Source organism: Marmota monax, unplaced genomic scaffold (assembly GCF_021218885.2).
Source record: "Marmota monax isolate L192 unplaced genomic scaffold, Marmota_monax_Labrador192_F-V1.1 WCK01_AAM20220418_F8-fsc00096, whole genome shotgun sequence".
NCBI classification, from domain to species: Eukaryota; Metazoa; Chordata; class Mammalia; order Rodentia; family Sciuridae; genus Marmota; species Marmota monax.
Genome location: NW_026695236.1, coordinates 3,864,831 through 3,892,590, shown reverse-complemented (window position 1 = coordinate 3,892,590; position 27,760 = coordinate 3,864,831). Strand labels below are relative to the sequence as shown.

The following is a 27,760-nucleotide window of genomic DNA, read 5'->3' as shown; positions in this document are numbered from 1 at the left end:
TTCGCGCTGGGAAGCAGGGTCAAAGGTCGTGGGGACTGAAGGCGTTCTTGCCGCTGGTCCTGCAGCTATGTAGTGGAGGGACAAGTTCCCTTCCGTAAAGTCTGGAAGGTTCTTGGGCTCCTCTAGGGCGCTAGCCACAGGACTGCTAGTCGCCAGCTTCGGGTCCCTGCTGGCTGAGCGGAGCCGCCGCCATGTTTGGCTGCTTGGTGGCGGGGAGGCTGGTGAGGATGGGGCTGGGTGGTATCAGGAAGGGGTCTGGATGCAGAAAGCGAACCTGTCGGAGCAGGGTGGGACCTCGGTGCTGGAGACGTTGTGAAACCGCCTCTATAAAAATTTTGGCTGGATGTGTGGGTTGGGGATTGGGACGCTGGGGTGCTCTCTGTTCAGGTTTACTTGTACATTAGTCACAATATTAGCTGTCATTTATTGAGGGTGCAATTTGTACCAAGTATTGGGCCTAGTGCTATGCACCCTTTTTGTCAGTTTCTTTTTGCGTAACGTTTATTTGGTATTTCAGATTTAACCTTCATAATCCGTAAAATGGTCATTGCTCCCATTTTGCAGTTGAGAAACTTAAGCTCTGTTGGCAGTATAAATGCTTGCCTAAACTCATAAATTTGAGATTTTAATCCAGCTTCTCACCGGACTGTCAGAGATTAAGGCATTGTATAGCTGTTAGGTCTCTTTGGAAGGTCCCTAGTAAAAATGTGTTTATTGGAAATTGGCTGATAAAAACCCCTGAAATTTATGTGTGAGCCATATCTTAGATAATCAGAGAAAGATGCGAACAAAATGTTTCCTTTATTGGTCAGAAGAAACTGCTTTGCCAGATCATATAATTTAATGAGATCGGCGTCTAGAATTGTTTAAGAATAATTTGGAGAGTGAATTTTGTTTGCTTCTGTAGAAACCATCCATATATCCTTTTCAGACTGACACATTTTACTTAGAGTTCTTTTTCTTTTTTTCTTCCCCCCCCCCTTCCCTGCCTTGTTAAATATTGCAGCCCCTTTGATTTTTAAGTCAACTCTTGGTGTTACATTTGTATTCTATGCGTTATTCTAAGAAACTACGAAGACTACTGGCCTCAGAAAGTTTGTCCTTCCAATGACTTGGAGGTCCCTGTGGGATGGTGGTAGTTGGTCATCCTGGTGAAATAATTTTGGTTTTACCCTGCTCTTGATAGGGAAATTGGTTCAGTTTGGGAGGAGTGTGGCACTCAGATGAGTGAGTTTCATTAACGAATGGCATTTAAAATGTGTTTTTAAAGAATAAAAGAGCTATATGGAATCCCACTTATCATATTGTCAACTAATTTGGAAGGAAATTAATTATAGTAATATCTGTGTCTATTTACCCAATACCTAATCTCTATTGTGGATATTCAGTAGGGATTTCTTCACAACCACTGGGGGCTTTTTTGGGGGGTAGGGTGGGGAGGTGGATGGGTACTGGGGATTGAATCCAGGGGTGTTTTACCTCTGAGCTACATCCCCAGTCCTTTTTGATTTTTGTTTAGGGTCTTGCTAAGTTGCTGAGAACAAACTGGAATTTGCCATCCTCCTGCCTGATCTTCCAGGAGTTCCTGGGATGACAGGCATGCACCACCACTCCTGGTCAAGACAAGATTTTTTTTTTTGGTGGGAGAAGGGTGTTTGGGAGTGGGTGTTTGGCTTTTAAATTCTATATTATATTGAATGTAATTATATAATATATAATAGAATATATATGTAGACTATATATTCTAAATATATGTATTAAAATATATAAATAAAATGAAGGGCATACAGACCTTGCAACATCCCAAAACTTACCTATGTTATTCTATTACCAGAAAAAGGAAACCACTCATCTCAAGTTATGAACCTAATTTTCATTCCTTGAATGTTTTTTCTTGGAAGAGAGGTAACTTTTTTCTTTAAGTCAGTGATTTAGAGTAAGTGCAAATTTCTAGAATGTCTGGTGTCTTGTACAGGGTTGACACTTAAAAAGTATTTATTTTTCCTGATAGTTATTCAAGACTAAAACCACAGTTTTCCATGCTCCCTAATGTTATATGCATGCTATAAATCAGTGAAACTGAATTTAATACTCATGCTGGCAGTTTGGTTTATATTTTTGTTCTTCCTTTGTTTCTTTCTTTATGTTTAAAGTGGAGAATTTAAATTGAGTCAGAAAATTTCAGAAGAGTGAATCAGAATTTGAGTTTAAAAACACAGCTTTGCGGGGGAGGTGGGGGCTGGGGTTGTGGCTCAGTGGTAGAATGCTTTCCTCAGGTGTGAGGCACTGGGTTTTATCTTCATCACATAAAAAATAACAAATGAAATAAAGTCATTGTATCCATCTATAGCTAAAAAAAATATTTAAAGAAACACAGTTTTGACATCTTGGGAATTTAATTTTAGAGCAATTTATATTACTTTGTAACTAATAGATGGAATTATATAGCAATATATTTTTTATTCTTTTTTGTTATTAGATAGGATACTACAGAGGGGGAAATATTTTGGTAACAATTAGCAAATACTGTTAACAGAAAATAAATTGTATATAGTTAAATAATAATTGACCATTTAGTCTTCAGAGGTAATAGTAATAATTCAGATTTGGTGTTTTGGTATATAATAATTGTCAAGCAAAAACCAGACAAACTGTATTTAAATTCTTGACAGCCTGTCTATCTTGAGTGCTCTCAAAATTAATGTTTCTCTTTGCTAATGGATATAAAATAGCATTATCAGTACTTTTATTCTAAAAGTATAACTTTTTTTTTTCTCTGACAGTGCTGTATTTCACTGGATAATCATTGCAGATCTTATGCCAGTTTTTTTTTTTTTTTTTTCAAAATATAGGGTTGTGACCACTATGTGAAGCATTTTCCTTTTTAAATTTGTGCAGGTATTACTTAAAAATCATTTATTACTAAATTGTCTTTGGTGCAAGATTAGGATTCACTGATTTGTGAATATAAATGCAGTGGCAATGATTATGTAGTGAAATATGAATAGATTTCTCAAATTTTAATATATTAGTTTATAAATTAATGTTCAGTTCTAAAACAATTAGATTATGAATTGACTGAAGAGGGAATTTTTATAAGTTCCCACATACTGAATTTAAGGAAGAATTTTTATATTTTGTATACAAGTCTGCATGACCATTGAAATGAAAAAATACTGGACTATTGCTCCTAGTGGAACTATAGGGGTACATTCCTGAGAGCCTCTAGTTTCAGCCTTTGTTGTCAACTATCACAATTTTTTTTGTTTCTTTTTATAAACATCAAAAAGACATTTAATATGCATTGTTGATTCATTAATATTCAATTCGTGGTCTAACAGCATAACTCATGCCTGAACAAAACTTAATCTAACACATGGGTTTTCTCTGTAAGGTATTTCATGGTTCTGTTATAGTTAGAAACACTAACCAGCACTTTATAAATCTTGGCCATTTTAAATAGCAAAATCACTGACAAAAAGTACAAAAATGCAAACAAACATGGCACCAAATAGACTATGAAAAATATTTGTTTACAGTATACAGGCTGAAATGTGGTACTGCATAGCCTAGTTTTACCTCAGCTGGGAATATGTAAGTCAGGCAACTCAAATTTTTGTTTTACCGATGACAATGTCCATAAATGACTGCAGAAGTAATAGTAAGCATTGATTTTTGAGTTATATCTGAGTTTGCAAATACAGAATCTTCAAATAATTGCTACTTCTGGATTGCTTAACCACTTTAATGATTTGAAGTTCTATACTCTCAAGTTGGGTGATATGAGCTTGATAATGTTATTTGAAGAACCTTTCATTTTTACAACATTGTGAAGTTGTAGTTATTAAAATCCTTTCAGGGAACTTCTGAAAGAATATAGTTATATTTTGAAAAGATTACATATATATTAAGGCTAAATATGTATTTTTGGACTCTATTATATAATAAAGTTAACACTTTCTGGCATATTTGGTAGTTTCATAATTAAGAGTACCAGATTAGTCAGACACACTTCATATAATCATGATAATTGACTATGCTGATGTCATAATTTATAGCGATAGCATAAGTATCACAGAAACTCATCAAACATTGAACTAAGAGGAGTTTCTTATTTTCTAGGTACAGACAGCTGCACAGCAAGTGGCAGAGGATAAATTTGTTTTTGACTTACCTGATTATGAAAATATCAACCATGTTGTGGTTTTTATGCTCGGAACGATTCCATTTCCTGAGGGAATGGGAGGATCTGTCTACTTTTCCTATCCTGATTCAAATGGAATGCCAGTATGGCAACTCCTAGGATTTGTCACGAATGGTAAACCAAGTGCCATCTTCAAAATTTCAGGTCTTAAATCTGGTAAGAATAATATTAAAATAGTTCTGTAATTAAACTTAATTTCTTAACTATTCTAACATAAGATGATAGCTTTTTAAACTGTTACTTTTTTTTTATTTTTCTTTTGGTTGCTAGTAATATGTACCTTTTTTTTTTTTTTAAAGCAGATGATACAGAAACATTTGAAATAAGTAAAAACCTTTCTTGGTCCTTACTCCTATTCTCTGCCCCTTGAGAGAACTACTGAAAGTAACTCTCTCTGGATTTTTCTGTGTGGGTGTTTTATTAAGGAGAGGGGTCTTATGATTTGTAATAAACTAAGATTATAGGAAATAGAATGGGAGTGTCTCTTTTCTTCCATTAAGATTTTTGAACTCTTAGATTTGATTTCCAAATTGTTCTTATTTTGGTTCTTTTGATATTGCAAGGAAGTAATCCTCACTTTTACACTTCGAGGTATTTTGTGAAGAAATTTGAGACTGGAACTAGATTAGCTATCACTTCCATTGAATCTTGGGTTCCCTTAAGTCTGGATGAACATATTTGAAAACTCTTAAAATATAAGTATAAACTTTTGTACACAGTGTCAATGGAGTCCAAGGAAAAACTATATTTAGGGAACGTGTAGATAACATGTTTATGTATTTAACAAAAACCTTTGAGTATCTACTGTAGGAATTAAAATAAAGTGATTATGTTTTGCCTGAAATATATTCTTATAGAAGACATTTCTATAGTCCAGTAATTGGAAGAATGAAAACGTAATAGTGCTGAGGAAGAATAGAGAAGGAAGTGTGCAGTTAACTCAAATAGGTTTGGGCAGGTTTCTTGGAGGAAGTGATACTGGAGCTTTTAAACAAGTAGGAATTTTTCAGACCTGTGAGAGATTTATTGGGCATTGTTTTCTAGCTGTGGGTAATAATCAGCATAAGACAAAAGTTGGAAAGCACAGTGTGCTCAGAATGGTACCAGGTAGAGTCTGCCTGGGAAAAATTGGTATGAATTATGAAAAGTTGTGTGTTGCACAAACTGATTTGAAATTTCATGGGTCAGCAATTTTTTATATGCTTAGGTCACAGACCTGTTTGAATGCTATAATGTAAAAACTTGAAGTTACCAAAAAAAAAGACTCAAGAATAAATTGAAGTCCTGAAGAGATATAGTATCAATAAAGAAATTAAAATTGGTAGTTGAAATCTTTATATCTATGTAGAGAAAGTAGTTACAAAGTAAATTTAACTGAGAAGTTTAAAAAACTTCATTGTAGAAAATTCAAGCATATGCAGAATCAGATCAAACAGAATATTATATCCATCACTTGGCTTCAGAGATGACCAACTCATGGATAGTGTTATTTCATATTGTTTGGAAGCAGATTCTTAAATCACAGCATGCAACCTATAAATAAATTATGTGTATTTAAGAGATTAAAGTCTTAAAAAACTGTAATACATTGGTATTACAATTAATATTAAACAATAATTCTTTAATATCAAATTAAATATCCGTGATCAGTGTTCAGATTTCCAATGGTCTCAAAAGTTTTATGAGTATATAAAGTTTTAAAATAATTTCAATTAACATCCACGAAAGATCCTCATAGTTCATTTGATTGTTAAAAGTCTCAAAAATCTTTTATGAAAATTAAAGGTTTAATGTGTTCTTTTGTCTTTGTTTCCAGTAAACTAGCTGGATTTAGAGGTTTTACCATATTTCATTTGAATTGATTTTTAACGTTTTTTGACAGAATTATTATTGGTGGTTACATGTTCTTTCATCGCATGTGGTTAGCTCTCTTTGTGTGTGTGTAATTAGTAGACATTCATATACAGTATCTAAATTGACTAACTCAATAGAGTTAGTCAGAATGATGATTCTATCCCCTCCACCAAGGGGCACTTAATTGAGCCACATCACCAGCACCTTCCTCCTTTTTTTCCTTTTTAATTTGAGACAGGTTCTCCCTAAGTTGCTGAGGCTGGCTTTGAACTTGTGAGCCTCCTTGTGAGCCTTAGCCTCCTGAGTTTCTGGGTTTAAAGGAATGTGTCACCATGCCTGGATAGAATGATGATATTCTATTTTGCCATTTTGTTTATTAACTGTAAAGAGAAATGTGTTATGCTACTCTCTATCTACCTGAATTTCAGAGGTAGAATCCTTATAAGAAAAACAGAATAAATGCTTGATGTTTTTCTCTTTACATATGAATGGCCAAAAAATGAGTTGATTTTTTTTTTTTTTTTTTTTTATGGCATAAGGAATATTCTCTGGCATCTTCAAAGGTAATTAAGTTAGGCTGGGGATATAGCCCAGTTGGTAGAGTGCTTGCCTCACATGCACTAGGTCCTGGATTCAATCCCTAGCATCACAGGGGAAAAAAAAAAGTAATTAAGTTACTTTTAAAAGAATTGTGAAATCATGGATGTGTGTGTGCATTTGATTTATATCTGATATATTCTAAGCATTGATATAACATCAGAATTTATTAAACCATAAGTTTAAATTTCTCAGTTCTTTTTTTTTTTTTTTTTTTTTTTTGTATTGGAGGTTGAACCCAGGAGCACTTAACCACTGAGTCACATCTCCAGCCCTTTTTATTTTTTAAATTTTGAGACAGGGTCTCACTAAATTACTTAGGGTCTCGCTTATTTTTTTTTTTTTAGACTGGCTTTGAACTTGCTGTGCTCTTACGTCAGCCTCACAAATTGCTGGGATTATAGCCATGAGCCACCATTCCTGGCTTTAGTTTTCTTTTTCAGCAGAGACTAATATCTCATGGCTTTTAATCTTTCATAAGAGATCTTCCAAAGAACAAAGAAAGTTTGCCTTGTTAACAGATTTTAATAGGTTTATTGAGATTAGTTGATATACAATAAATTTCACATATTTAACGTATACAGTTTGATAACTTTTGACATATCATAACGCCTGTGAAACTATCATCACAGTCAAGATAATGAACTTATTACCTGCTGTAGGCAACTCCTGACCTATTTTCTGTCATTATAAAATAGTTTGTATTTTCTGTAGTTTTATATAAATGAAATTATACAGTATATACTTCTTTTTTACCTGACTTCTTTTATTCATTGTAATTATTTTCAGAGTGTCTTATGTTGCAAGGTGTATCAATAGCTCATTCTTCTTTATTGCTAGTAGTCTGCCATTGTATGTATATTGATACATTTGTTTATTCACTCACCTGTTAATAAGCATTTGGATTATTTCTAGATTTTGGCTTATAAAAATAAGCCACTTTGAATGTTTGTATATAGATCTTTGCATGGAAATATGCCCTTGGGTTACTGAACAGTGGCTAGATCATATAGTACTTGGATATTTTGCTTTTTAGGAAACTATCAAACTATTTTCCAGTATAATTGTTCTGTTTTATGTTTTACCTAGCAGTGTATAAAACTGCCTGTTCCTCTACATTGTTGTTACAGCTTAAGCTGTTCTAGTGTTATTTTACTGTAGTGGTGTCTGATTGTGGTTTTAATCTCTATTGATAGTGACTATTTTTATGTGTTCTTTTTGCTGTCTATATATCTTTCTTGATGAATGTCTGTTCAAATTTTTTACCTCTTTTTAAAAATTGGGTGTTTTTGAGTTTTGAGATTATGTATATATGTGTGTGTGTATATATATATATATATATATATATATATATAAAGTTCTTTTTTTAAAAATTTTTTTTAAAGAGAGAGAGGAGAGAGAGAGAGAGAGAGAACTTTAGTATTTATTTATTTATTTTTTTTAGTTATTGGCGGACACAACATCTTTGTTTGTATGTGGTGCTGAGGATCGAACCCGGGCCGCACGCATGCCAGGCGAGCGCACTACCGCTTGAGCCACATCCCCAGCCCTATATAAAGTTCTTGATATAAGTTCTTTATCAGATATGTGATTTTGAAAATATTTTTTTCCCAGTCATTGGTTGGTCTTTTCTCCTTATGGTGTCTTTTATAGAACAGAAATTTTTAAATTTTGAGATAGTCCAAGTTTTTAATATGTTATTTTCTGGATTGTGCTCTTGCTATTGTGACTTAGGAAATCTTTGAGGAAATTTTATTGTAGATTTTGCTTTTATATCTGGGATTCAGTTTGAATTGAATTTTATATTTAGTGCAAGATATCTATTGAAATTCTTTTTCTCCCCTTGCCAAATGTATATACAGTGAGTCTAGATTGTTTGTTTAAAAGAAAGTCATGAATAATTTTTTGTGCATTCATCATTGAAAATTTCATTTGATGCTCACTTGAGTGCTCCCAAACTTCTTTTTAAAAAAGTGACGTATAATATTTATGAATATTTATGTATTGATTTAAAAAGGAAAGAAATAAATAGAAATAGATACTTTTCTAATTTTTTTTTAATAATAAAATACCAGTTAGGAAATGGTAGAAATATTGCATGGATACTGGTATATATTATAGTAATAAGCAGTACAGAAGAAGGAGCAACTAATTAGGAAAGAGAGACTGTTTAGTTTGACAAGCCTTTGGGACCTGATTATAGTGCCTTAAATATAAAGTGATAGGTTTTGTTTATATAACAATTGAAAGTAGAGAATTTTAGTGGTTTATTTAATCATATGCATTGATTAAGTTGAATATTGGAATCTTAGTCACTGGCTAGTAGACCAGGGCATATGATTGTTTTTAGAGACATACTTACTAAGTTATTCATTTAACTGTCCAAACCTATTTTCTCTCCTCTTTCCCACAGCTTTGCCAACATTTTGAGTTTGGAAGGGGGCCACAACATTCCTTTTTCATTTGTGATCAACATTCCCTGCAGGAGATGCTTTTTCATGCCATTTTTTTGCATTGCCTTTGGCTGCCTTTCTCTTGTTTCCCTTAGGAGGTTGGAGAGGCACTCTAGGGTCATATGAATCCTAACATTTCCTTATTGTGTTATCTCATTCAATCTGGAGAAAATTTTGCAGTAAAAAATAAATTAATCCTGCCAGGCATGGTGGCACATGTCTGTAATCCCAGCAACTCAGGAAACTAAGGCAGAAGGATCACAAGTTCAAAGCCAGCCTCAGCAATTTAGTGAGGCCCTAAGTGACATTGGGAAACCCTGTCTCAAAAATAAAAATAAAAAGGGATGGGGATGTGTTTCAGTGGTTAAGCACCCCTGGGTTCAGTCCCTGGTACAATAAGTGAATAAGTAAATAAATAAATAAATAAAATTAACCTAATTAATATTACTGAAATTTTAGGAATAATATCAAAGAGAGATTTGTGTGTGTGTGTGTGTGTGTGTGTAGTTGCATAACACAGTCTAAAACCCAATCTCAGAGTAATTCTTGATCCTTGATCCATTATGAGAAAATGGGTTTACATGATAATAATATATATTTATTTATTTTATGGTCCTGGGGATTAAACCCAAAGCTTCTGACAAGTTCTTTTATTCTGATTTAAAAAAAAATAGTTTCATTTTGTTTTAAAAAATCATTTCCATTAGAAAATGGCTATTGATAGTTTAATCTATGAAAATAACTTTTTTTTTTTGACACTGGGACTTGAACCTAGGAGTGCTTTACTACCGACCCACATCCCCAATCTTTTTTTTTTAACTTTGTTTGTTTGTTTATTTAGTTATTTACTGTGTGGTGCTAAGGATCGAGTCCAGTGCCTCACAAATGGGAGGCGCTCTACCACGGAGATACAACCCCAATCCCCCCCTTCCTTTGTTCTTTTTTAAATTCTAATTAGTTATACATGATGGCAGAATGCATTTTGATTCATTGTACACAAATGGAGCACAACTTTTCATTTCCCTGGTTGTACACTATGTAGAGTCGCACCATTCATGCAATCATAGACGTACCTAGGGTAATGATGTCCATCCATCCCCAATCCTTTTTGAGACAGGTCTTGGTAAGTTGTTCAGGGTATTGCTGAGTTGCTGAGGCCATCCTGGAGCTTGAGATTCTCTTGCCTCATCCTCCTTAGTTGCAGTTTTTAGAGGTGTGTGCCACTGTTTCTTAATGAAAAAAAATTTCAAGCAATATTTATCATGCTAAAGCACAATGTTTTATAGAGAATATTAAATCAGCATAAATTAGAGACTCAGTACACATCAACAATAAATGGTAAAATGCTGTTGAAGAAAAAATTTTTTTCACTTAGCATTATCTTCTCTAACTCCATCCATTTACCTGCAAATACCATGATTTTATTCTCTTTTATTGCTGAGTAATATTCCATTGTGTATATATGCCACATTTTTTTAAATCCATTCATCTACTGAGGGGCATCTAGGTTTGTTCCACAGTTTAGCTATTGTGAATTGTGCTGCTATAAACATTGATGTGGCTGTGTCCCTGTAGTATGCTGTTTTTAAGTCCTTTGGGTAAAGACCGAGGAGTGGGATAGCTGGGTCAAATGATGGTTCCCTTCTAAGTTTTTCAAGGAATCTCCATACTGCTTTCCATATTGGCTGCACCAATTTGCAATCCCACCAGGAGTGTATGAGTGTACCTTTTCCCCCATGTCCTTGCCAACACTTATTGTTGTTTGACTTCATAATAGCTGCCATTCTGACTAGAGTGAGATGAAATCTTAGAGTGGTTAAAAAAAATTTTTTTTGTGATCCTCCTGCCTGGGTTAAAAAAAAAAAATTTTTTTAACCAATAAGTTGTTCTGAAAAGAGCCTTTTGAATGTTGAAAGTATGAGAATTCTTAATTTATATATAGAAATTAAAGTATTCTTACTAGGAAATGGTATTTTTAAAATAACAAAAGTAGATGAACTTGTAATAGATTCCTCAACTTTTGAGGTACCCTTTTCAAGCCTGGGGGGTTTGAGTATTTTGAATAAACCTAGCTAACTAGCACATTAGGGTAGGGAAGAATCTTGCTGAAATAGCTTCAGGCAATTGTGATTGAACCAATTCTTATAACCCCCATTTTTCAAAAGAGGTATTTAGTCCATCACCCCCATCCAATACTGGAGATTGAACCCAGGGCCTTACACATGCTGGGCACCTACTCCACATTCAGCTGTAAACTAAACCCAGCTTTGCTTAACATTTTTATTTTGCTGTTTATTTTCTTTCTTTTTTCCTCTTCCCCTTTTTTGAGCATTCATTTGGATTGTGTGTTTTTTCTTTTTTTTAGGATTGTGTATTTTTTATTCTATATAGCTTCTGATTTTTAGCTATATTCCTTTGTGTTAGTATTTTTTTTATGTGTGTGTGTCTGTGTGTGTGTGTGTGTGTGTGTGTGTGTAAAGGCACACGCGCGCTGCGCCAGGGATTGAATACAGGAGCACTTAACCACTGAGCCACATCCCCAACCCTTTTTCTATTTTTTTTTTTTTTTTTTTTTTAATTTTGAAATGGGGTCTTGCGAAGTTGCTTAGGTCCTTGCTGAGTTGCTGAGGCTGGCCTCGAACTTGTGATCCTCCTGCCTCAGCTTCCTGAGCTGCTAGGCTTATAGGTGATGCCACCCCACCTGACTGCCTTAGTTTTTTTAAATGTTCCTCTAGAGATTATAATATTCATTGTTAACTTTTTACAGTGTTCCATGAGTTAACGTTACAGAAGTAATGTAATGATAGTAATAATAATAATAATAATAATAGAATAATAAATAATAGAAATAAATAATCTATAATAAGTAATCTATATTTTCAACAATGAAACTGAATTTGGTTATTTTTATAGGGTCTTACCTTCAGTTTTCCTTGCTTATTGGTTCATGTAGTGAAATTCTGAATATAATGACAAAAATTTTTATATTTTATTTTGAGACAGGGTCTTGCCAAGTTGCATAGGGCCTTGCTAGGTTTCTGAGGCTAGCTTTGAATTGTAATCCTTTTGCCTCAGCTTCCCAAGCCTCGGTGTTACAGGTGTGTGCCATTCACTTTTGTTTTGATTTCATTAGGTCCACAGAAACATGTAAACATGTGCAGGTTGTCCCGAGAATTTACTCAATAGATACATCTTTAATTTTCTCAATGAAATATGAATGGTGATAGCCTGCATATCTCAACTTATGTAAAAGGTACCCTTAATTAGAATTAAAAATTCATTTTCTGCATATACGTAAATATTTTTGTCTAGTTTTATACTGAGATTGTTCCAGTGCTTTTTGAAGTTTTTCCTTAAAATGTCTTACCTGTATACTGAAAGTGGTATCTAGCCTTAGTAACATTAAATTATTATCTAGCCTTAGTAACATTAAATTATAAAAATCTTAAGAAAGCTTAACATTGTTTTCAGCACTCAGATACAGGATCTACTTATTTCTGGTTATTATAACTTATACATCTGTTAAAAGCTGTAACATTTAAGAATAAGAAAATGCCATGTAATGTTAACTTTAAGAAGTTTTGGTTCATGATCTATCAGGAACATGAGTACAGTATCTGTTAAATTGTGGTTTAAAACTTTGATCTGAATTTGAAAGGAGAAAATAGTTTCTCTTACCAAAAATAAGTAACTGAAAATACTTATATTATGTATCTTTATGCATATTTATATGCATTTGTTTGTCAAAGATAAATATTTGTTGAGTTCATATACTATTTGAAGAGTTTATTTAAGCCCCATGCACATACATCATACACACAAAGTTCAACTTAAAACCTTCCTTTTCTCTGTAGGTTAACTATTTGTAAAGTGTTTCAAGAGACAAGGAGGATATGGCTCAATGCCTCAGTCAGGGAGAATTCCAGTGACATCTACAGTGGAGAATTATATGGAGAATGGGAAACAGAAGAGTCCAAGATTGGAAGAGCAGGTGGGGGAGTAGGACATTAGGTCAGATATAAAAACACTTATGTAGAGCTTTACAAATATATTTTATTATGTCTGTAGCACTTTAATATGTAATTATACTTAGCAGAAAAGAAGAAATAGTTTCTCAATTCACCTGTGGTATAAGAAAGAGAATTATATGTGTTTATATGAATGAGTACTGTAGTAGAGTTTTGTAGAATATTCTTATTATGAGAAAAGGCTAATGTTTTATGTTTTAGGCCTTTAGAGTAAATTGGGCACCATATAGTGGGTTTTACCTTATTTTATTTTGGTTACATCCCTATTGTGAGGTACTGTTAATTTGGTATCAAAATTTAAAAATATCAATTCTGGTCTTTTTTTTTTTTTTTCATTGGGGATTAAAGAAAACTTTATTTTGAAAAATTTTAAATTAGAGGAGAATTTTAAGTATTGCACAAAGAATTTTTTATACTTTCTTCACATACGTTTTTGCTATATTTTATTTATCTTTGTATTTATGTATTTTTTCTTCTGAAACTTTGGCAAATATGTCATAGACATCATTTCCCTTTTTCTAAGTACATTTGTAGATATTTCCTAGATCAACAGTGTTCTCTTTCTTATATAAGCATAGTATAGTGATTACATTCAGCTAATTTAATGTGAATTATACTACTATTATCTAATATACAGTTTACTTTAAAGGCTTGCCAGTTGTCCCAATAATATCTTTTAGTAAATCCCTCTACCCTGCACTTCCATCTAGGATCCAGTCAGGAACATGCAGTTACTCTTGTTACATCTTAATCTTTGATCTGGCATAATTGCTTAGCTTTGTATTTCGTAACAGTGACATTAAAAAGAAGATATATATATATTTTTTTTTTTTTGCAAATGTTAAAATTAGAGTTATAAGTCATTGTCTGAATTTCTTCTTCATGATTCTTCTCTTTTTGGTCTTGATGCCATATTTTAATGTCATTGCTTTTAGCTTTCTCTACATTAGGCATTTATGGTCTTTCACTTCTTCAGCTCAGTTACTAGAAAGAAACAGTTAAGCTAATTCAGGTTTTGTTTTAAAGTAGAGTTGAGGTTGTCAAGGGGATTAGAAAGGACAACAAAAGCTCCAAGATGCTTTAGTGTATTTATATGAAGTGGAATTAGTGAGTCAAAGTGGGAACCTCTTTGTGACATTTCTTGACTCGCTTCATTGTAAAGTAAGTAATGAATAAAAATTCAGACTTTAGAATTTAATATAAAAAGAAAAATGGACTGAACTGGAATAAGTTTTGACTCTGGAGTTTGACAAATCTGTTTTGAACCGTGGAGATACTCATTATTGGTGGTATACTCTTTTTTTCTTTTTCTTTTTTTTGAGATGGTGTTTTCCTTTGTTTCCAGGTTGGTCTCAAATTCCTAGCTCAATTGATCCTTCTGCCTTAGCCTCCCAGAGTAGCTGGTACTATTAAGTGTGTGCCACCACACCCAGTTAGGGGTGTGTACTTGACCAAGATCTTTAACCTTAAAGGAAAATTCAGTAAAATGTAGTTAATAAAAGTATTTATGTATGCAGAATGAAAAATAGTGCTTGGCACACAGTTGATGTTTAATAGGTGTTTTTTTAAAAAATATTTTTAGTTGTAGATGAACACAATACCTTTGTTTTTTAATTTATTTTATGTGGTGCTAAGCATTGAACCCAGTGCCTTTATGTGCTAGGCAAATACTCTACCACTGAGCTACAACCCCAGCCCTGATAATAATAAGTGGTTCTTTTTATGTTTATATAAAATCATATAATGTCAGTGCTCTTAGAAATCATCCAGATAACAAAACCAGTTCAGAACAATTAAGTGACTTTTACTCCTTCTTGTTAGAGTATAAGCTCCTTGAAAATAGGGATTGTTTATGGCTTTGACTTTGTGCTCTGTATGATACAGTGGTGGATGCTCCTTTAATAACACTTCAGACATCCAAAATGGACAAATTTTTTATATCCATTTTTTAACCATTTTTTTAAAATTTATTTTTTAGTTTTAAGTGGACACAATATCTCTATTTTATTTTTATGTGGTGCTGAGAATCGAACCCAGTGCCTCACGCATGCTAGGCGAGCGCACTACCATTTGAGCCACATCCCCAGCCCCTTTAACCATTTTTTTTTATCTAAGATATTTATTGGTAACAAAGTTTTGAGAGTCACACAGTGCTTAGAATATGCATTAGTGAAAAATGAATTTCAGTCTTGTCAAGCTGTCAATAAAAATGAAGCCAAAAGATTTTAGAAATATATGATTTCTAGATTTTTACATTCAGTACACTGTTAAGCAGACATAATTAAGATGTTTTTATATTACTTATAGCATATGTCAATCATATTGAAATGCTACTGTTTATTAAATTACCTTCCTTTGCCATAACTTGTCTTTAGCCTTCATTTCTTTGCTGTTACTTTATCTCTGCCAGTGAACTTTAGTTCCTCTTTTGAGCACTTTAACCATCAGAAGGATTGTTATTTCTTGAGTTTTATTCTTTTGTAGAGTTCTTCCAAAGAATACAGAGAACATTTATTTATATTTTTTTAATAGGAAAAAACCTCATTTTATCTTGCAGTTACTCTGTAGGTCCACTGGATCATTTTATAAACCTAAGATGCATTTGGAAATATTAGTGATCTTATTTCTTCTTTATCTTGAAGTACTTTGTTTCAACCAGGAAATTATTTCATCATTACTCACCAATTCTCAACTATACTAAAAGGAAAAGGGCTAAAATAATAAAAATGGAAGAATGATGGAACTGCCTTAGAGCAGAGGTTGTCAGACTTTTTTGTAAAGAATCAGATAGTAAGCATTTTAGGTTTTACAGCCCCTGAATTATCTCAGTGGCTTATGATTCCACTTTAAACAACTCTTTAAAAATTTAAGAACCACTCTTAGCTCCAAGGTCATACACAAAAATTGGTTGTGGGCCAGATTTGGTCTGTGCATCTTTATTATTCATTTCATTAACTATAATTTCATATTGCATTGGTCAAAAGATTATGTTAACATTAAAGAAATGTAAAAGGAGACAAGGCCATCATTATGGTCAGGTTTTAACTTTTATTAAATAGAATATGAAGTTAATACTGTTTGTATTTCATTCACAATGGCAAAGAGAAAAAACTGACAGAATACATTTTACATTTATTAGACAAATTAGAAAACAAATCCAAAGAGCTAAATGTAGTCTAGACTAATGATGGTAAAGTTATTCATATATACAAAATTTCAGATTATGAATCTTCAGAGAATGATCTCATCTGAATTTACTCAAATAATTGATTATTGAACAAAGGACCAAAAGAAAAGATGGGTACTTAGGCATTTAAGAAGAAGAAATTATCATGCAGTATTTTCTAACAATATCTTGAACATGTATTAAAAGATGTATGTTGATATTCTTTCATCTTGTATATTTGTGCTTTAAATTTGACTGGATAGGGTTTGTAAGTAGAAAAATGCTAAAAGTGGGTGTATATACAAAGGTGATTGAAAGGAAATAATGTTTATAAACTAAAAATAAGAGTATTTTGTAAATTATGATCAGAGATTGGTCATCCTTACTTGAACAAATTATGAGCCATTACAGTTTTTAAAATTTCAGACTTTTAAGTATTTCATTTTGACAATGTATAGGCCATACAATGAACAAGATGTAACCATAAGTTAGAACTTATTAGAGGTCTAACTTATAAGATGGATATTTCATGTTCATTTCTGATGGCCAATGAGTACTAGTATTTAGAAGACATGCCCATTTCACCTATATAAATTAAAAATAAGGAAAAAAAATGAAATGGATGTCTAGTTTTGCTGTATTTAAATACTTAATAAAATTCAAATAAAGTTTTTTTCCAACATGTATTCTGAACATTATTTTTTTGTGGGGGAGGGGCAGTTGGGGATTGAACCCAAGAGTCCTTGCTTTACCACTGAATTATACACCTACTCCCTTTCTAACCATTCTTTGTTAAAAGGTTCCATTAGACCCAAATAGCAAATGATGATGACTACTTTTCTTTGTATACTGAGATTAAAAAACTAGCTTTCTGTAAGATTTCTTCTCTTGCATTATGTTTTGCATTAGGCTCTTACAAGAAGGAGGGATACCCTGAGAAACAGTCTTTAAAAATTAGCTGCTGCAGCTGGGTGTGAGAGCACTTGCCTGTAATCCCTGCAGCTTGATACACTGAAGCAAAAGGATCACAAGTTCATAGCCAGTCCTTGTAACTTTATGAGTCCCCAAGCAACTTAGTGAGACCCTGTTTCAAAATAAAAAGGGCCCGGGACATGGCACAATCATTATGTGCCCCTGGGTTCAATCGCCAACACAAAAAAAGAAGAAAGCTGCTGCATTTACTCTTAGAATGTTGTTGAGAACTTGATATAATGTGTGTTTTGTTTTCTAACAATATGCTGAATGTTTTACTTGCTCTGCTGTTTTTGTTGTTGTTGTTGTTATCCTCTTTTTTTTTTGGTGGGGGTGCGGGGGTTCTGGGGATTTAACCCAGGGACACTTAACTACTGAGCAATATTGTAGTCCTTTTTATTTTTGAGACAGGGTCTTGCTGAGTTGCTTAGGGCCTGGCTAAATTGCTGAAGCTGGCCTTGACCTTGTGATCTTTCTACTGCAGTCTCCCAAGTTGCTGAGGTTTAATTACCCTGGTTCCATACCCTGGTCCTCAACTTATGGGTAACCTTAAAAATAAGCCTCCATTTTTGGTATGGGTACAGGGAGCAAATGGACCTCATTTACAAAGAATTGTAATCAAATTTTTTTTTTTTTTTTGTATCTGGTGGTTCTCTGCCTTGCCTTTAACTTACCTAGCAGGAATTTTTCCAGTGCTAAGGTGACCACCCTGGGATGTTTGCCAAAAAACATTTACAGACATAAATCAATCACTGCTGCTCGAGGCATGGGACAGGAGTTGGAGTAAGCTTGGGATGAAAGCCAGAATGAGAAGCATTGGAGAATAAGGGCTTTGAAATTTTTTGATACACGCTTGGGAATCTGAAAGGGCACATACATGCCCTGACCTATATACATACTCCATACAAAACCAGGAAGATTCAAAGCTTGCACCTCAGCCTGGCTTTTAGGCTCTGCACAGCTGGAAGTGGAGACTAGGGCAGAGTTGTAGACTGCCTGGATGAGTATTGAGTCTTGATGAAAATCACACAAAGACACAATTAAACCATTATAGTAAAGAGAGAATCTTGAAAGCCTTGAAAGAAGTAACTCATCACATACAAGGATCCTTTTAGCTGTTTTGAGATGATAAATAAAGTCTAGACAGTAATAGAATGACAAAATTTTGAAAGGAAAAGAGTTGTCAACCATGAATTCTGTGTCCAGCAAAACTATCAGAAATGTAAGGAGAGCTGGGCACGGTGGCACACACCTGTAATCCCAGTGGCTTTGGAGGCTGAGGCAGGAGGATTGTGAGTTCAAAGCCAGCCTTAGCAACTTAGTGAGGCATTTAGCAACTCAGAAAGACCCTGTCTCTAAATAAAATATAAAAAAAGGGCTGGGGGATATGGCTCAGTGGTTGAGCACCCCTGCATTCAGTCCTCAGTACCAAAAAAAAAAAAAAAAAAAAAAGTAAGGAGAAATGGAGACATTCCCAGATAAACAAAAACTGAGTAGTTGCTTGCATACCAGCCATATTAAAAAAATGTTTTTAAGTTCTTAAAGCTGAAATGAGAGGACATAAGATAGTAATATAAAATCACTTAAAGAGATTGGCTGGCACTTGGAGGTGGTGTCTTAGGTGTATACTTAATGATATAGTTTTGAACAAAGGGGAAAAGTTTAATTAAATATTTTTCATGAGTAAACTGCAAATTTCACTATTGTCTATTTGATAGCAGCATCAGCTTTTGAATGAGTAGATCCATGGCAGTTAGTAAAACATGCTATATTGTTTATTGGTGGTTAATGGCAATCTAAAGATCTTTCTGTAATAGAATAATCAGAATGCTAAAATTAGTTCTAAAGATGTTTAAAAGCATACTTCCTACATAATTATACAGAATTGAATCTTTAATCCTCATTTTTCTCATTCTGTTATTGTGTGTAGCTGTAATAGTTTTGGGCAAGTTTTAGAAAAGAAATATTTTTCTGGGGCAAAACTTTTATCTTTTATACTTTATTAGTATGCTAAAAAAATTAAGTAGCCTTTTGCATTTATATTAAAAGAGACAAACTTGGATATAAGAGAACTTTTTGCTTTGTACAGACCAGAGATTAAATTATTTCCAGAGGAATTTGAATATAAGTTAAGTTTGGGATATGTGGCACACATTAATTTCTTTCAGGAGAAGGAAGCCAACATCCGTTTGGAGCCATGAATATTGTCCGAACTCCAACTGTTGCTCAGATAGGAATTTCAGTGGAATCACTGGACAGTATGGCTCAGCAGACTCCTGTAGGCAATGCTGCTGTATCGTCAGTTGACTCTTTCACTCAGGTAATACACATTTCATTCTTTTCCCCACTTTATTAAGGTTATAATTGACATTAAGGTTATATGATGTACAAGATGATGTTTTGATGTATGTTTACATTGTAAAATGATTAAATCCAGCTAGGTTAATCTGCCTAGTTAACATGTCTATTAGCCCACATACTTACCAAGTTTTTTTGTGGTGACATTTAAGATCTAACCACTTAATAATTTTCAAGTATGGAGTACATTATTAAGTATAGTCTCTGTGCTGTACATAAACTTTGTACCCTTTGAACAATGTATCCCTGTTTCCCTTCCTCTACAACTCAACCCCTGACAACCATCATTCTACTCTCTGCTTCCACAATTTCAGTTATTTTAGATTTCACATATAAGTGGGATCATACAGTAGTTCTGTCAGTGTGCCTGGTTTATTTCAGCTTAATGTATAGAGGGGAAAATCTGAGATTTAGGAGAGAGTGGAGAATTGCAAAGAGTGGAGTATCTTTTTTTTTTTTTTTTTTTTTTTTGGTGGAGTTGCTTGGGATGGAACCAGGGTCTTGTGCATGCTAGGCAAGCACTTTACAACTAAGGTGCATTCCCAGCCCATGAAGTACTTACTTGAGTAAGAAAAGGAGCACAGGTGGAGGTGTTCACCTTAGCAAGGGTAATGGATTATGGGAACAGGTGCAGGAGATTGGTGGATGTGGTGATAATAACTTGTGCAGGTTCTCTCCTGATTCCTTCTCTTTTCCTCAGTGATATAAGAAGGAAGATCACTAGCTAAAATTGAGAGAAAGGAAAAGATACTGGAAATTTAAATTAAAAGGGCTTTATATCCTTTAGGAAAGAAAGAGGATGAATGGACTAGGGAAAGTTTTAGGGTTTATTGTATAGAACCAAAGGCACATTTTTGACAATTGTGGTCATCATGAATTTAAAGGCAGATTTGTCACATAATCTTTTGAGAATGGACTGAATTAAGAATGACAGAATCTTTGTCTCAAAAGAACTTTTTTTTTTTTTTAAGGGGCCAGCAATATAGCTTAGTGTCAAAGTGTCTGCTTAGAATGCATGAGGTCCTAGGTTCAATCTTCACGAAAATAATTTTTTTCTAGTAAATTATTTAAAAAATAAAATGCCATGCCAAAGAAAGCAAGCTCTAAAACAATACTTATAGTATCCCACATAGATGGTATTTAGAAAAATGTCTGGAAAATACACCCCCAAAGTGTTAAGTTTCCCTGGAGAAAAGTAAACTTTTTGCTGTATTTAAATTATTTAAGCTTTTTTATAAAGCATATTTATTTCTAGTAAACATTTTATTATGAAGAATTTTAAATACACAAAGTACAGAGAATAACTTACGTATTCCACCAATATTTATTGTGTACTGGCACTGTGTACCGGGCATTTTCTGAAAGAGTTACAAAGAGATAGATGAAATAAAGTAACCCCTGTTTTTATAGATTCTTTTTGTAGTGGATTGTATTTTCCCCTTAAATTTAACTTACATTCTGTCATTCTTACTACTGATTTTTTTTTTTAAATGCTGGAAATTGAACCCAGAGCCTTGTGCATGCTAAGCAGGCATTGTGTTATTCAGTCATACATCCAGTACCTGCTACTGCTACTCATTTTTTAAAAATTGGTTCTTAAGATTGGCAGCCATTATGAAGTCAAACAACAACAAGTGCTGGCGAGGATGTGGGGAAAAGGGTACACTTGTACATTGCTGGTGGGACTGCAAATTGGTGCAGCCAATTTGGAAAGCAGTATGGAGATTTCTTGGAAAGCTGGGAATGGAACCACCATTTGACCCAGCTATTCCCCTTCTCGGTCTATTCCCTAAAGACCGAAAAAGAGCATGCTACAGGGACACTGCTACATCGATGTTCATAGCAGCACAATTCACAATAGCAAGACTGTGGAACCAACCTAGATGCCCTTCAGTAGACGAATGGATAAAAAAAATGTGGCATTTATACACAATGGAGTATTACTCTGCATTAAAAAATGACAAAATCATAGAATTTGCAGGGAAATGGATGGCATTAGAGCAGATTATGCTAAATGAAGCTAGCCAATCCCTAAAAACAAATGCCAAATGTCTTCTTTGATATAAGGAGAGTAACTAAGAACAGAGTAGGGACGAAGAGCATGAGAAGAAGATTAACATTAAACTGGGATGAGAGGTGGGAGGGAAAGGGAGAGAGAAGGGAAATTGCATGGAAATGGAAGGAGACCCTCAGGGTTATACAAAATTACATACAAGAGGAAGTGAGGGGAAAGGGGAAAATAATACAAGGGGGAGAAATGAATTACAGTAGATGGGGTAGAGAGAGAAGAGGGGAGGGGAGGGGAGGGGGATAGTAGAGGATAGGAAAGGCAGCAGAATACAACAGACACTAGTATGGCAGTATGTAAATCAATGGATGTGTAACTGATGTGATTCTGCAATCTGTATACGGGGTAAAATGGGAGTTCATAACCCACTTGAATCAAAGTGTGAAATATGATGTGTCAAGAACTATGTAATGTTTTGAACAACCAACAATAAAAAAATTAAAAAAAAATTGGTTCTTTTTAGTTATACATGACAGTAGAATTCATTTTGATATAATTGTACAAGCATGGAATGTATCTTATTCTAGTGAGGACCCCATGCTTAATGGATTTACATGATGGTGGGATTCACTGTGGTATATTCTTGTAAGTACATAGGAAAATTATTTTTGATTATTCCACTGTCTTTCCTTCTATTCATCCCCTTCATTCCCCCTTGTCTAATCTACTGAATATCTATTCTTCCCATGTGCTGCCCCCTCGTGGTGGGTTAGCTTTTACATATCAGCAAAAATGTTCAATGTCTGGTTTTTTTGGGGACAGGCTTATTTCACTTCACATGATAGTCTCCAGGTTCATCCATTTACTTGCAAATGTCATAAAGTCATTTTTCATTATGGCTGAATAATACTCTATTGTGTATATATACCATAATTTTCTTTTCCATTCATCTCTTGAAGGGCATCTAGGTTGGCTGTCTAGCTTAGCTATTATTGTGTATTGTGTATTGAGCTGCTATAAACATTGATGCATTTTAAATCCTTTGGGTATAAACTGAGGAGTGGGATAACTGGGTCAAATGGTGGTTCTATTCCAAGTTTTTTAAGGAATTTCCATAGTCGTTGTACCAGTTTGCAGTTCCACCAGCAATATATGAGTGAACCTTTTCCCCTACTTCCTTGCCACCATTTATTGTTACTTGTATTCTTGGTAATTGCCATTCTGACTGGAGTGAGATGGAATCTCAGTGCACCTTTAAAATTTGCATTTCTCTCACTGCTAGAGATGTTGAACATTTTTTCATATATTTGTTGGCCATTTTTATTTCTTCTGTGAAGTGTTTGTTCAGTTCCTTTGCCCATTTATTGATTGGGTTATTTGATTTTTTTTTTTTTTTTTTGGTGCTAAGATTTTTGAGTTGTTTATATATCCTGAAAATTAATGCTCTATCTGAGGTGCAGATAACAATGTTTTTCTCCCATTTGTAGGCTTTCTCTTCACATTATTGATTATTTCCTTTCCTGTGAAGAAGCTTTTTTAGTCTGATGTCATCCCATTTATTGATTATTGATTTTACTTCTTGTGCTTTAGGAGTCTTGTTAAGGAACTAAGTTTCTGAGCCAATATGATAGAGTGTTAGGCCTACATTTCCTTCTAGTATGTGCAGAGTTTCTGGTCTAATTTCTTGGTCTTTGATCCACTTTGAGTTGACTTTTTTTGCAGGGATAGGGATTAAATTTCATCCTACTACATATGGATTTTCAGTTTTCCCACCTGCTACTAATTCTTTTTTTAAAAAAGAAATAAAGCATTTAAAGGTGCAGCCCCTACTCCCTGCTTCTCTTCTTCCTTTAACCTTCCAGGTATCTATCTAGTCTTCTAACCTCGTAGTTATCCATATTTTAGTACCTGTATAGTACCATTTAAGTGTGTGCTTAAATATGTTCCTAGTTTAATTACTTTTACTCTCATTTCATTTAAATTTTTATTAGAGTGGCACATGTATTTGGTTTGGAAAGTCAGTAGTTTTATATGAAAAACAGCTGTTCTCTGTTATATCTTCTATTCTGTTCCTCAGAAGCAATCACTTTCAACACCGTCCTTTTTTATCTCTCTCTTCTGGTGTTTATTACTTCCATTTATCAGATTAAACTTGCTAATCTGTTATTGATTAATTTTTTTTTGTTACAGATTTTTTTCCATTGCCTTACCAGTATGAAACATGTTTATTTTACTTCCCTCACTTTTGTGCCTCTGTATGCAAATATGAGTGTGCATGCGTATACACACACACACACACAATTTTCATCCCACCTTCCCAGTATAGATTTTTGTTACAGTTCAAAGTTTTCAGTATTATGACAGGTAAATATTTTTCAGAACTAAACCATGTGCAGTATGATAATTACATTTGTTTTCTTACATGATTTTTCATTTTTCTTTTTTTAAATCTTTTTTTTATTGATTTTATTTTTTTAAATATACGACAGCAGAATGCATTACAATTGATTTTTCATTTTTCTACATTGACAGATACCTCTTTTTCTTTTGCATAGATTTCTGTGTTCCTAGTTCTAACTAGGAACATTTTATATTATTGAGACACTTTATATTTAGTAGGGTTCAAACCGTACTAAATATAAAGTGTCTCAATATATTTAAGCATATCAGTTTCAAATTTGTCTTGGAATCATCCATCTTAGAATGTTCCCCCTTTTTTGTTTACTTGTTTTTATTGTACGGATTGATTGTTTTTTGGGCCTGTTGTAGAGTTGTATTTAGTATTATCTTCTTTCACCATTACTATAGAAATTATAGAGTATTGTACTCTACCATTTGCTGTTGCTTACCTAACATTATTTTTAGCGTTTGTTTATGTTGATGCCTGGAATAGATCTAATTTAATTGTTGTATAGTATACTATTGTATGACTGAACCATTTAAAAAAATTTCCATATTGATTAATGTTTATACATTTTCACTAATACTTATCAAACTTCCAAAATTTGATAAGTGGGTGAAAATATTAATATCATATTTGTATTTGATAAGTTGCTGGGATTAAGATGTGCATTGCTGTATCCAGCTGCTTTTGGTACTTTTTAATTTTGTTTTTTGTAATAAGACTTTTATGTGTACATACATTTTATGTGAACATACATTGCAATTTTTTCCTAGCATGTTACTTGTATTTTACTATTGCTCATGGTATCTTTTGCATACAGATATATTTTCATGTAGAAAAGTTTAGTAGTTATTTCCTTTATGATTTATGGGGTTTTCTCCCTATTCTGATATGTGAAGGTATCTTTTAATAGTTTAAAGCTTTAGGTTTTACTTTTTGAATTGTGTTTATCTATTGAAGGGATTAAGTTCATTTTTTTGTCCTATGGAGAACTAATTAGCCCCAGCCACCACCACCCTCCACCCCCAGTGAATAATAATAGCACCTTTATATATCATGTTGTCATGTTTGTTTAGGTTTTTTCTGGGCTTTCTCTTCTATTATTCCAGTTTGATTATTTGCCAGTAAGTCTTAATATCTGGTAGGCCAAGTTCTTCCTCCTACTCCTCAAAATAAGATTAGGTATTCGATGTAATAATTCAAAAAGCTTTGAGTTCATCAAATAGTATCACCTTGTCAAGTTCCATGAAAAACCTTGTTGGAATTATTGTTGAATGACTGGTTTGATTTGAGGAGAATTGGTTACCTTTCTTTACACATTAACTCTTCCCATCTGTGACATATGGTGTATCTTTCCATTGAACATAGTACATAAGTCCTTTTGTTTTCTTTTCTGCCTTATATTATAGTCTCATATTTTCCACAAAGGTTTACTACCTTTACTATTTTTTGTAGATATTGGACAGACTTTGTTTATATTCTAAAGTGAATCTTTTAAAATTACATTTTAAAATCTTTGTCACTGGTGTGGTGGTGTGCTGTTATATTTTTCCTGATAGTGACCTTTTCACTAGTAACCTTACTGAACTCTAATATTAATTCTAGTACCTTAATAGTAGAGTCTTTAGTATTACCTTCATATTCAACAAATTTTAAAGCTCTAGTAAGACACTTCTTGTATAGAGAAGAGATAGAAGCAGGAGCTTTCATAGCTGGTTTTGTGTATTTGAGAAAATGATGCAGGGAAGATTATTTTGGATTGAATAGAAAGTGGTACTATTTTTAGTTCTTTACTATTAGGTTTAGTGCTTAAGCCCATTTGATTCTCAGAAAATATGAATGAATTTACTTCTATCTTTTACTAAGGAGTCTTGGACATATTAGTAGATTTGGCCATTTAGGAGACAGTTAAGAAAACAGGGGAAGCTGGGCACAGTGGCACATGGCTTTAATCCCAGAAGCTTGGGAGGCTGAGGCAGGAGGATCATGAGTTCAAAAGGAGCCTCAGCAACTTAGGCCCTAAGCAACTCAGTGAGACCCTGTCTGTAAATAAAATATTAAAAACGGCTGGGGATATGGCTCAGTGGTTAAGAGCCTCTGAGTTCAGTCTCTGGTGTCTGCCCCTCTGCCCGCCCCCCCCACCAAAAAAACCCAGGGGAAATAGAATAATGCTACCTTTCTTTTCTTTATGATAATGGTAACCTGTAGCTCCTTTATTAATATTTAAGTTCTTTCTGTCAAAAAAAAAAAAGAACTTCTTAGAGATGGTTAGTATTTTATGAGAAATAAATGTAGCTATGTGACTTTGAGCACATTTTTGATTTAGGAGAGTAATGTTTGGGGAACAGGATGCAGTTGTGGAGATAAGAAATTTTGAAGGAAAAATTTTTCCTTTTTTCTTTCAAAATGAATAACATATGCCCCGGTGTCATTTTTTGTGACTACACATAATTTTCAGCATTTGACTGTCTTAAAACTTGCAGTTTTTAAAGGCAAGTTAATGCAGAAATATTTTAATTTAAATTCTTGAGGGATGAATAGAATATTTAATATAACCCATTAATCTGTTAATGATTAACTTTTCAGTTCACACAAAAGATGTTGGACAACTTCTACAATTTTGCTTCATCATTTGCTGTCTCTCAGGCCCAGATGACACCGAGTCCATCTGAAATGTTCATTCCAGCAAATGTGGTTCTGAAATGGTATGAGGCATTTTGATCCCTAATATTAAAGCTTTGGTAACTATATATTGTTTGCCTGTGAATGTATTTGTTCTTTAATATTTTAAAAGTGTTTTCTCTTGTGGACATCAACATATATTAATGTTTTTGTATGCCAATAATGTAGCATTCAGATCAAGATGGTCTGTACCCTCAATATTCTTTTGTATATTGGCCATTATGAATTTGTAAAGGTAAGAAGATATAATTGCCTATGTTTTAGGGAGGTCCTAAAACATACATATATATATTTGTGTATTTTGCATTTGCATTTGAATTTTGAATTTAAAGTACCCTATACGAGGTTTAAAATATCAATCAAAACTTTTTCCCCTTTGTTTAGAAAGTCTTCATGTGTAGGGCATCAGGGTAGTTTATTGCATTCTGAGTATGAATGACTAATAAATCTGTTTCCCCATGTTTTTGTTTTGTAGGTATTTCTTTTCACTTTTAATATCCGAATAGTGGGGGGATGTTTAGGAAGTTTTTTGTTGAGAAGTGGTACCTGGTGTGGCATGGAGAGCACTGGAATATACTGGGTTTGAGTTTTGTCACAATGTAGCTATGTGACTTTGAGCACATTATTCTCATCTGTTCTTGAAATGAGGGAGGAGTTGTCTTGATTTGTTTATTTTTTTCCTTAGGTGCTTTCTAGCACTTGAATTTGCAGAAGATGAATAGTTATTAAATCTATATGATTTGGGCTCTGATAAAAGCTAATCATAACTGTTCTTATTCTTTAATCATTGCTTGCTCTCTCTTTGCAAGAATAATAAATTTCTAGATTAGCTTATTTCTTAGCTTTATAGAAATGACATAAAATTGTTTCTGATAAGTTATTTTGTAGATTATGAAAGATCCTAATTCAGGTTTTTTTTTAATTATAAAAATATTATATTTTTTTCTTTTCTAGGTATGAAAACTTTCAAAGACGACTAGCACAGAACCCTCTCTTTTGGAAAACATAATTTGAATAAAATTATTTTTAATGGA

At 33.5% G+C, this 27,760-nt stretch overlaps 1 protein-coding gene across 2 annotated transcripts; it reads left to right on the top strand.

Moving 5' to 3' along the window:
- On the top strand, window positions 1-27,760 carry Hikeshi (heat shock protein nuclear import factor hikeshi). Of its 2 annotated transcripts, XM_046439355.2 has the most exons (6): window positions 1-221; window positions 1,835-1,905; window positions 4,123-4,360; window positions 19,443-19,594; window positions 26,631-26,749; window positions 27,681-27,760. In XM_046439355.2, the coding sequence occupies exons 2-6, from the start codon at window positions 1,885-1,887 to the stop codon at window positions 27,733-27,735; spliced, it is 585 nt and encodes a 194-aa protein (XP_046295311.1). In that variant the 5' UTR covers window positions 1-221; window positions 1,835-1,884; the 3' UTR covers window positions 27,736-27,760. The 2 variants fall into 2 exon arrangements, with proteins under 2 accessions (XP_046295311.1, XP_046295310.1); XM_046439354.2 differs by lacking the exon at window positions 1,835-1,905.